General features: G+C 47.5%; 1 protein-coding gene across 1 annotated transcript; it reads right to left on the reverse strand.

Moving 5' to 3' along the window:
• Nucleotides 1-5,051: 5,051 nt before the first annotated feature.
• LOC131479303 (uncharacterized) lies at nt 5,052-11,934 on the reverse strand. The gene is made up of 3 exons (XM_058659848.1): nt 11,788-11,934; nt 10,143-10,230; nt 5,052-5,272 (listed from the first exon to the last, which is right to left on the reverse strand). Exons 1-3 carry the CDS (start codon nt 11,932-11,934, stop codon nt 5,052-5,054), a joined length of 456 nt encoding a protein of 151 aa, XP_058515831.1.
• Nucleotides 11,935-12,274: the final 340 nt, after the last annotated feature.

The raw sequence follows: 12,274 nt of genomic DNA on the forward strand, positions 1-12,274 counted from the left end.
CTTAAAATTCGAATGTTACACAATCTAGAGGAAGGGGGCCGCGGAGAGACCAGGTACTGATGTTACTCAGGTGCTCATTCCTGCGCAACTCGGGCGTCGGACTCGGTATCCGGGGTGAGGACACTAGTAGTTAAGGAAGGCAGCACTGCGATACAATTTATTGACAGGACTGGCCGGCGAGAGAGGGTATTACTCGAAGTGCCGAGGGTGAGCAGTGCATAAATAGCTTGTGTCGCGCCAGTATCACTGCCTAATGAAGGCGAGCAACAGAGCAACTGACACTTCGAAGGATTGTTTTGATGTAGCGTCTTCTGATCAACAGATAGGGAAAAGCGAGTGTCGGGGTCTGGTAACCTGCTAGTTTCTGCTTCCACAACCTTTGCCATCCGCGCAGCGAACAAAGAATTATAGATCGCTAGCTCTGAATACCTTTGTTCTATGAGCTGTAGCTGATGCAACTGAATGACGCAAGCGAACTCGGGAAGAGAAAAGAACGATAAAACCGCTAATGAGTGGTGAAAGGAAGCAAAGCAAACGACCAGCACACATACTGATCTTACGGCTAACTGGCTGATCACGATGGCTGATGGGAACCTTCTCTTGATTGTGCAGGAAAGGTGAGAATCTATATAAACCGTGAATGTGATCTGCGGGGGAAGGGGCTAAAAACTAACAAACGACAGTGGCCTCTGCTGATGCTGGTAAACACCTATACAACCTCAAGTACTAAAGTTTTTGTTTGTAAAGTAAGCACCACGTAACAAGAGGAGGCCTAGAGTTTACAGGCGTACTGGCAAGACGGCGATTTTGCCCACAGGTACGCAACGGCGCAGTCGAAGGCGCAGAACTGGCTGCGTAGATACATTTCGAAAAAGAAGCACGCAACCGGGGGGATCTCAATTTTCTCCTTTCACTGCAGAACAATTCGAATGCGGATCTTCTGAGAATTTGCCCCGGGCATTCAGATGAGGAAATTTTGTAGAAGAAATGCCTCTACCACAGTGAGGAAGACGTGTTCGTCTTTGAGGCGAAAAGAATACGTATTCTTCCTCCTTCTGTTCGCGCGTGGTACTGCGTCACATGGGTATCATTGTTAAGTACTTCCGCTATCCTGTGCATACATAGGAAGTTGCGTCGGAGTCCACCTACCTGTAACAAATACTTTTCAGATGGATAGGTTACATTTAATCTGTGTATGGACGTACAATACACATCCTTCCGTAATCCTGACTAGACATGCACAAACGTGACTTTCTCGGATGGGCAGAGAAGCGCTGTAGTGGGAAGTGTGGGGGCTAAGAACTGCTTCTTCGGCGTTTTATAATAATGTCGGTCGCAGCAGTGTGCACTAGTCTGACGAAAGCAGCTAGAGTTACACTGATTTTTTTCACTCACATTTTAACGAACGGCTACACTTCAACGAGGCTGTATATAATGCAAGAGAAGAGAATTCAGGACACAGATCTGAGTGGCAGAACTGAAGAGCGAACTCCTGGAGCGGGCTATGCACGCACGTGCTCTTACCGGCTTTTTCCTCTGTTCTGGAGTTGTGAGAGATCAATAAAGGGAAGAAGCACGCAGGTCAATACCCCTTTCGCGTGAGGCATTGCATGATGATAGTTGCATTCCTCTCAGACGATTCCTGCTGCAGTGGAAATGTCGTTCAGCAGGTGTGTCTGCTGAAACTGAGGTAGAGGGTTTGTTAGAATCTAGGCGCCACGTTTTGGAACTATATAGACCGGAGAGCAGCCACTCTACGACACATACATCATTGCCGCTACACCGCAGTCATACAGCTGTCCCAGATTGACATCGGTGCTGATTTTATAGAAACCGCTATAGTAGCTATAGAGCTGGTGAATTCACGGCCATTTGTAAAACTGTTGCTCTTTGTGCGATTCTTCTTCCCTCTACCCCTGCTACTGATGCGACCACCGGCAGCACAGTTGCAGTACTATCACAACTACTACGAATACAACTTTTACACCCACGAGTCCTGGCTACCCCAGCAAAGAACCACTGGAACAGCTACAGCGATGCTACTACCGCTGCTATCTCCGCCACCAGTGCTATATAGCTACCACTTTTACTACTGCAACCACTACTACCGCTAGCATTAAAACTACTACAGGCACCCCAACTACTATCATTAGTACTAATATAATCATTTTCACCACTACTACTACTACGACTGTTACAACCACTACCAGGTACCACGCTTATTACTGCTGTCGCTACCACTCGCACTATCGGAGATTGCCACTACTCCTACCACTACTGCTACCACGACTTCTGCTACTCTGCTACGTCGGATACGCGCACTCCACGCGTTGCTGTTGCATGACAAGGCCGCGCTCGCGCCTGCTTGTCTACACGTTTACTTGACAACTATGTTCTTATCAAAGCTGCGCAGGATTCCGCAGGTGTATGGCTACAACACGATAACTAATAACATCTTAGGATTGAAAAGCTCATTGTATCGACCTCAACAAATCCACGCTTCTTCATTGATAGACTCGTTTCAGCAACCATTTAATGGGATATTGGTCGGAGCCCAACTACCACGCTCATGCGCGCATTGACTACTCTAGGCGCGGTGCTTCCGCACATGCTCACGTGTCACGGCACGTAGTTTACTGACTTTCCGGGCTCGACATGTCGAGCAGGTTGACTCAGTCCTTGCCGCGTCAATAGCGACGTCACAGCTCCGTTGAAACGCACATGTGCATGGTCTGCTACTACTACTGCCGGTACTGCTTGTGGTGAGACAAGATGTCTGTTGTACATGAGACATAATTTTGATTTAGACGACTTCCTATTGTGTGATCAACGGAACTGTTTCTATGCTAGTAGAAGGCAACTTCCTTTCTAAGACACCACTGCCGCTACGTCTCTTCTAATAGTTCCATTTTTCGACTCTGCCGTGCCTCCGTAGCCTTTGTACCCCTATAATTGCACCGCTGCCGCTACGTCTCTTCTAATAGTTCCGTTTTCGACTATGCCGTCACTCAGCAGCCTTTGTACCCCTAGAATTGCACTGGTGGCACGCATACCATCAGAGTGGCGATCTCATTGGGAGACTCCATTGTCGCTTTCTCATGCTAACGCCACCGAGAATCAGCAAACTTGTTTGTCCTGCACAACTCTGGACTTTCTGATCAGTCCTCTCAGTCAAGGCTGCAGCTGTCGTAGGTGCTCATCTGTTCGCGTGCGGGCAAGTTTATATGGAATAACCAGTGTAGGCACCTGATGTACAAATGTAGATACGTTCATGACTGAGCCACGTGGAAAATACAGGTATGCGGAGCATCAATTGTCCTGCATAGTCACCCTCACGTGTATTCCGCTTCGAGGTGTTACTTGGAGCGAGGAAGCTCACGTGGCGTCGCGCCTTGTTGCTGCGGCTGGCTTGACCTTGTGCTCTGTCCTTCCTGTCACTCACTGTGACCGACGCCACTGACTGGGGGATCAAACGAAAAAGCGGCACGGGGCTTGCCAAGACTCAACGGCCTGTTGCCTTTCAGGAAAGCGAGAGTCTGAAGGCAGACAGACAGCTTCCGCAGAGTCCTCACTAGCACTAGGGAAGGTGTGCCCAATGCTGGTGTGCCGTCGCTGTCTTCCCATTAGCTTGCATGCTCGCTGACACCCCCGTACACTCAACGGTGTTCCATTTTGCCTCACTGCTCAAATAATTAGTGTCGCGGCGATAGTTACCTCATCGAAATTCTGTCTAGGTCGCCTGCCGGAGGAAAGGCACGGTACACTGCGCATGGCTAGTGCAAACTGGAGCTATAATGTCAGCAAATTCTGTTCCTCTTTCTCACCTAATCCCACGCGACACTCGTGTGCCACTGCTTTTCCATAAGGTAGTGAGTTCAGTTCAACAGGCCTGCTTACGAAACTGACTAGAAGTCCAGGCGTCGTCGGAAAGCGTTGAACTATGCACGACATAGTTATACTTGGAAGTGATAGGGGCACCCGCCTACGCAGCGGGTGAACGCGCTGATGTCACAGCTACAGATGTAAAAGTAAGATGGTAGAAGCGACCTTTTTATAGACAGAGCATTGCGAATGTGCTAACAAGCATATGGGGTTACCCGCAGTATACACCTCGTTGTACGCATATCTGCAGCTACCAGGATATCCTTCAATGCGCGCGCATGAACGTGTGTGCAGTATTTTGATGCCCACTTCAATGCCGATGCGCGTCAACACTTGGTAAACAGCTATCGCTACTGTCTTCGTAATTGTGTCCAAGAGCGCATGTACGAAGTTGCTCAGAGACGGGTCTATGCTACGCTTGCCAGCGGAGACAGTGACTGCGGAAGCATTGCAGACCTGTTGCACAATGTAGGCCTACCACTTAAAAGATCAGCTAAGAAACAAAACTGTGGCACCGCCTATTCCCTGTTTTTGCATGAAGAGTACGCCGTCGTCCATTACGTCTTCTTCACGCGGAGGGACTTCGCAGCGGCATCCATGCTATCCACACGGCTACAGTCTATTCGGGTACTGCGTGAAGCGATGGCACACAGGAAGACTGTCCAGTTTTTGGGACCAAACTTCTTGCGAAAGTCGTACGTTAACGACGAACTAGAAAGCGCGTGTATGTTTTGTATAGTCGTCGTTCGCTGCATACGGAAGATACACGGACACAGACCTTATCCTTGGAGGAACAGTTGCATGCTGCTCTAAAATCTGAATGACCTCGGGTTGCCTGGGTGCTCGGAACGCACCCAGCGAAGAACGAGACCTGTTGACATTAACGGGTGTAGGATGTACACCTCCTCCTAGACTTTCCATAGAGAAACTACACAAACACTTGCTGAGACGAGCGAGGACTTCACAAGGGTTAGCGATGGAAAGGTTTTAAAAGCATACGTTGTCAGTTAGATTCACCTGAGCACATAGTCGTGACGCTCAGCAAAAGCATGCCGATGCATGTGATCACAAGTAGTCCCTATAACGCATATTGCAAATAATGTGGAAACAATGTGTACTGCAAATAGTCGCGAAACAAAACACTGTTTATTTGTGACACCTTCTCCTCCTCACGCGACCATCGCAGACGCAGTGGAGGCCTGGTACTTCCACGAGGCCGGCAGTTGCTTGGTGCGCTTGTAGTACCGAGCTAGGCGATGTATACGAGATTCAACCAGTATTAAACGAAATTTAGCGTCTTTATCCTTTCTGTTGCGCTCCAAGTGTTTTCGGACGCTCACCGCTTTCTTGATCAAATAGTACAAGTCTTCTGGCAACTCTGGTGCAAGGCCTATTCAAGGAAAGCATGCGTGCATCACGACAAACACAGGCGAGGAAAAAAAAAGGACAAAGTAACGTGTAAGAAGGGAAGCGCGTGGGACGCAAGTGAACTACCATGCTGGTAAGTACGCGAAAAATGCATCTGTTCGATCCCACAGAGGTCTGCATTGGTAATCGATAGAGAAAAAAAGGCTTTAAAACCATGCGAATTACTCTTCGTACGTATGTGTGCAATGACATGCCCACCAGAGAAAGAGGATCTCACCAGTTATATCACTTAAAGAAAAACTTGATATGGTTTATCGCTGTCGCAGCACCTTATGAAGGAAGGTGAGCCACAAGAAAGCTCAATCGTGCCTACAATATATTTATGCTAAACGCAAACACCGAGCGCATATTTACGTAAGCATATATTCGTGTGAAGTAGGAGTGTTCTTACGACGACAGTCAGCGGACAGACACCCGCACCACGAGAGCTTCATCTCCCCTAGTACATGTTTGAGCGATATAGAAAAGACGTGATGGCTACCGGATTACATGTTTGTCCATATGCTTTCTCGACAAGGTGTGTGTGTACATCTTCGATGCTTGTTATACATGTACACATGCGCATGCATGAGACCAAGGTCCTTTCGTACGCAAACGCGCACGCTTGAAAACAAGCATACAGATTGTGGTATGCAAGACACACATGCAAACGTAACGCGTACCAGGCTGCTGCGTCCTAAAATGATGACCCTACTGAAACGAGTGCTGCTTTGCAAGCGGTTGCAAGTTAGGTTCGCTCACAGACAACAGCCCTACCTATGTAGGAAGTGGTATAGAGCACCTCTTTGACACGTAGTAACACAGTGGAGTATGTGCGTACGTGCACCCCTTTCTATGACACAAAGCACCACGGTGAATTTTGCGTGTACTAGGGTGCCTCTTCAAGACATAAAACACATGTGGCTGTGTGTGTACTAGAAGATGTTTCAGGCACAAAACAACACAGATGCCTACGTGTGTACTAGAGTATACCATCAAGGAAGAGTTTACTAGACAATACTGTTGACTACGTATGTATTAGATACTAATGTGTTGGCGAAGTGCTTGCTGCAAAACACTGTTGACTGTGTTTGTACTAAAGACCATGCTGCTCGCTGTATGTGTACTGTACAGTAGTGTTGCCTACGTGTGTGCTACGTGATACTGCTGGCTATACGTGTACAACATTAAATTGGTAACTTTGTGCATATTGGATAATACAGTTGACTAGATGTGTACTAGGCAATACTGTTGTCTACAGGTGTACTGGACAACACTGTTTATTACGTGTACACTAAATGTTTGTGGTAGATAGTACTGTTGGCTACATGTGTACTACACAATATTGTCGACTAAGTATTTAGTACATGATACTGGTGCTTTACATATTTTTGTTGACTATGTGCGTACTAAAGAATACGGTTGCGAGTGACGGGAGAAACGCTTCACTGTTGTCTTAAGATGATGATATCAAGTCGCTAATTATACACTAGTCTGTTAAGTGGCGATATTTTCACTTATGTATGAGCGACACAGCACCAGGCTCCCCCATATATGAAGTGATCAGACCCCTACGTAGTATCGCATGCGCGCGTGACAACAAAAAAAGCACGCTGATGTGTGTTTGTTACAGGAAGCCTATTTTTTCATCATTCGTCAACAGGCCCAAACACTCCATTATACTCAATTAGAAAACACACACCTGCGCCGCCGTTATTACCGGAAGGTGCATCGAAAGTACCATCACTGCGCAAAATGGCACTGACACTCTTTCATTTGTTGGCTTCCCCTCTCAATTTAGGAGGATACTGATGAAGAGGGCGACGGCAGGTAGCTGGAAGAAAAGACTGAGAAACAAACACATTTCTCTTTCCAGGCCTGCGCTATGTCTCTACAGCTGCTTGCAAGCGGCGTGGTGTTGCAGCGCTGGTTAGAGAAGTCGCGCTCATCCTCCCACTCCCCGTGATGTTCAACACCACACAGGAAGCAGCAGCAAATCGCCTTTCTCTGTTTTATATCAGCAGCGGTGCAGACTCCTTGGAGTACGCGCGAGATTTGGAATATACTTTGTGCCTGTTCCTGCGCACGTTCGATCTCGCGCATATAGATCCATATATATACATATATACGTATACATATATATCCCTCCACTTCGAAGAATACTGGAAGCGGCCCTGGTTTCAATTGAGGGCTGTAGTGGTAATACATTGAAGGAAAAAAAATGTCGTAAGATACACATATATATATATATATATTATAGGCACACATAAACGAACTTCCCCCCTCCCCCCCCCCCCCCTTCCCCTCCTGCACATCCCCGGGCTACTAACGGCGCATCTCCTACGTAAACATTTTTTGCATTACTATCGGTCGTGTGCCGCTACTTTCAGCAGATACACCAGCTGGGACAGCCATCACATTTCACAACGAGTATCAAGCCACTAAGCAGACATAAAGCCACTCTGCATGGAAATAGACCACTACAGCAGACACACACGTAGACACTACGCAGTAACACACACACACACACACACACTCAGAAAGTAGACACAAACTCAATAGATGTCCACATAAGCAAGCCCAGCGACTAATATCGTTCTCATAAAAATATATAAACAGCGGCATGTACCACTCTACACGCAGATAATACTACAAGGCGCCCCCGTAAACACTCAATGTTAATATAAGCACGCTCATCAACTGCCGACGCTTTGATGCATATATATATATATATGAAGATAACAACTTATACCAGGATTCGTGCTAGTAAGAGTCCAAGAAGACGCAAAATGCAGACGTAGCAGCTGCAAATTTACTTTTGCGAATGAATGCAGTCTTTTTGAATAGATATACGTTAACTACGACAAGAAGGAGATTCGGGTACACAAAGGGATGCACCCCCTGCACCAGGCAATATTACCATACTATTACTCACAGATCTCGGCTGGTAAACCGTTTTCTTGCATCTTGCACAGTGTATCATTATCGCCCTAATAACGTACAAACCTCAACCAGTAAACTAATATTCAGCCCTGTAAAATACTATTACTACACTATTTACATAAATTACTCAGTAGATCCCTTTCTCCACTGCAGTTCTAAGGCTCCAGTTCTTTCACAAAATCACAGCTTCATATCCACACAGTGATTTGTACACTTACAGGGACACATGTGAGTATGTTCCTTTCTGCTTACCAAGTGCAAGCGTAATGGGGCTCACTCAAACAACGTGTTCAGACTGCTTCTTGGATGCAGCCGAAGTCACCACGTGAATCAGAGACATATCAAAGCCCTCACGATTTGCACTGCTCTACCGGCCCACCGCTACAAGTTGCACACACTTGAACTGTTGCAAGTTTTGGTTTTCAGCACACACAGAGATGTGCGGGTGTACGATTATGTGTGTAAAGAACACACTATCACCCGGTTGTACACGCAGAACGCACCTTCAGTCTCTAATTCGCGTGGCTGCAGCTCTTTCAAAGAAGCGCGGCTCAGGTGCACGCGAACTACGAGCACATATACACAACATGTGTGCCAATTTTCCGGCAATTACAGCAGGTACTCGCACATATGTGTTGTATTTCGTACGCTTCCTTTATCAGTCAATACATGCCAGATAACATGTGAATAAGAAAATACCTCCTTGCACAACCACAACACTTACAGACAACTATCAATGTGCAGCACAACAGACAGGTACAGACATTTCGACCATTCCACTAGTGATTTTGAAGTGGAGAATCTTCCACACATACACACAGACGCAAGCATACGCGTGACGCCTCGGCTTTTCTCCGACATATCTAGTATCCCCACACACACACACACACACACAAGAACACTTAGACACACGCGCGTGCATGAATGCCTCCACATACGTATGCTAAAACCCACGTACACGTACGCTAATGCATCCTGGCATTCACACACACGACACACACAAGCACGTAGGTCTCCACAGAACATACACCCCCAACAGCGCACAGCATGAGATCCAGGCAAACATGCTCATCCACAGACAACAAACATAACTAATCATATATATATATATACACACACGCATGAACGGCAGTATAACTACATACGCACACTCGTCCAAGTGGTAGTACCTATACCCGCGCCCACATGTACGCATGAGTGGCGCGTCATGTTGGTGTATGCATCTCCGTGTCACTGCGTACGTGTGTGTGTGCCCATTAGAAGCCTGAGTGGAAGGTAACTGCCCAAAAATCGTAGAGTGGACTGGTGCAGGCCAAGACACTGCACCAGCAGTGTGTTTTTCGTAGAACACACACATACTCGTAGATTTCTTCAGACAGATACGACTAGCTCCCAGTGAGCTTCCTCCTGTCATGCTACACTATACGGCTCTCCAGACTCACTAGCACATCGTTGGTGAACATACATATGCAACTCCATGTATCCAAGTGGACATACACACATATATACGTACACAGACGCACGTGTCAGTAAACGTATACATGTGTATATGTTTACAAGTATATATGTTCATATACAGATGTAACTGTATATACGCAGGTGCTCGCCTGTCATGGTACAACTATATGACGCTCCACACTTTTCGGCGCATGGAGGGTGAGCATATACATACAGGCATGCGCTGTCTTATATATACACATATACACCTGTACACGCATATGTATAAATGTATATGTATGTCTATACATTTTGGGGTACAGACACGCCTGGGAGGAAGGGCCTGGCCTGTGTACGCTGAGCGAGACTAGAGTGGAGAGTTGAGGAGAGGGTTGACCCGAGCGACTGGGGGCTGCCGTCAAGACGTGAGAACGAAATACACACACACAGAGGAACGAAGCAAGATGAATTACCTTGCATTTTGAGGATGCGGAGAATTTTGTTTGTGGTGACTGACTTCACCTGCGGAATTCCAAATGAGTCCCTTAACGTCACGCCTATCTGCTCGGAATAATAAGGAAAGGATAAGCTAGCACAAAGAATGGAGTGCGGATACGTCGTAGAAGAGAACTGCTGCTCGCCACTGAAAACACGAGATTACAGACTCACTGGTAAGGCACGGACACACGAAGTGCACATATATGTATATTAGACAGGTACATATACACCTACGTTCTCATTAAAAAAGCGTATGCATCTGTCTGCAAAAACATTCATTTCGCAATGGGGGAACGTCCGTTCGGGAAAGAGTGCCGGAGATTCTTTAGCTGGTGAAGCGTGTTAAAAGGAAAGTGGTCCAGAGGAGACAGTGGGGGGAGCCGACGAGATAGGAAACACTTCAAACGGTTTTCTACACGTACACGTGCATCCATGCACAGAGTGACACAGTTACATTCAAGGGACACGGAGAGAAGGAAAGCCGTGGAGACAGCCGGAAGAACAGACTTAATAGGATAGGGAGGAGCTTGACTCAGGCCTACGTCAGGGGCGGCAGAAGTATGCCAAAACGGACGGGAGTATTGAGGCAAATTGGCGCACTGGGAGGTCAAGTACAGTGCGGAAAGGAGTCTGCCAGAACAGCAGTCTTCAGTTATGAGAGCACTATATTGGATGGCAATCGGCATAGAAGATCGTGTGCGCACACTTGAAGTGAGCAGTGTATTACGTCAGTACTTGGGAAATAACCAGGGGAATTGCTGCTAGCGGAAAACTCGTAAACATTCTTCTCTACTTACCACTATAGATACAGCTTCGCACACACGCACAAACCTGCACACGCGCCGAAGCACAGATATAGATAACGCAGCATTGACGCTTGTAGAGTTATCAGTTCGTTACTAGTTGTGATCTGGCTCCTCCAGCACCACTCTTCTACATTTACTGTCTCAGATGTCAGCATGGACTATTCCATTCTCCGAGTCTGTGAAGCACACGGTCTTTCTGGAAGGACGTCACATGAACAGGAGGATGGTTTGCCTAGTGACTTGTCCGTTCGCTGTGAAATTCGGAACACGCCCACTTGCTTTCATGAAAGAAAGTGCAGCTCCGGATCCGTGAGCCATTCGTAGATCTTCAGACATTTCCTTCTGCAGTGGGAACTGGCTGCGCCTGGCTGCTTGTCGCAGTGTGTACTAAGACAGTGCTGCTGTGCAGCTCAGGTGAGCGAGGTGCGCCTGGATCATGTTCTACCTGCTGTCGCAAACATGCTCCCTAATATTCTAGCAGATTTCTACTGGGCGAAGAACGTGTTCAGCTATCCTTGGTTTTGCAGTGTCTGTACGCCTGTGGACACCCCTTGTCCTCGTGATCCGCGGCCTGTGCGCAAGGAACGACCCCATCCTCCCCCACGGATGTAACGTGCTACATATAATACTGGAGGCATGAGTGCCACTTCTGAGGCCTCAGATGTTCCCTGAAGCTCCTCTTTGCTTCGGAAAAGTCATTCAGCCATAGCGGCGGTAGCGTCCCTGCGACACATCCACGCGGCGCGCGCCTGCGCGTTTTGGTCTCGCCGCTCTACTTCTTCGCCTCCTCTTGCTATCAGATATATCTGCTCACTTGAGAAGGGGTCTGTCCTTTTTTGGCCAGCTTCGTGATGTGTTCTTCGACATCCGAAGCTTTCATCTTCAACCACGTGGGGGGCCGTCTCCTCCATGGTAGCGCGCTGGCCGACATGCCCTTCCCCCGACCGTACATGCGCCCCATCTTTTCAGACGACGAAAAAAAAAAACCTAATGATGGTACTAAGAGTGTGTCCCACAGAAAGGATCAGCTACGCAGCTTTGATCACCCTCAGGAATAACCGCAACAAAGGAAAAATCTATAAAGGGCGGCGCACTTAGAAGCTCAAGAAAAAAATCAACTCTCCTGCGGTTTAGTAATGGGGCACGCGTACGCCGCCGCCGGAGTGGTATCATGCAACCCTCGTGGAGCAAGGATGACGAAACGCCCCTCCTTCACTACCCCGGTCAGACGTTTGAAACCGGTATTACGGGAAAGATCTACAGAGTAAACAAGAAGAGAGACTCCACGCAACGTGAAGAAC

Source organism: Ochotona princeps, unplaced genomic scaffold (assembly GCF_030435755.1).
Source record: "Ochotona princeps isolate mOchPri1 unplaced genomic scaffold, mOchPri1.hap1 HAP1_SCAFFOLD_3313, whole genome shotgun sequence".
Classification (NCBI taxonomy): Eukaryota; Metazoa; Chordata; class Mammalia; order Lagomorpha; family Ochotonidae; genus Ochotona; species Ochotona princeps.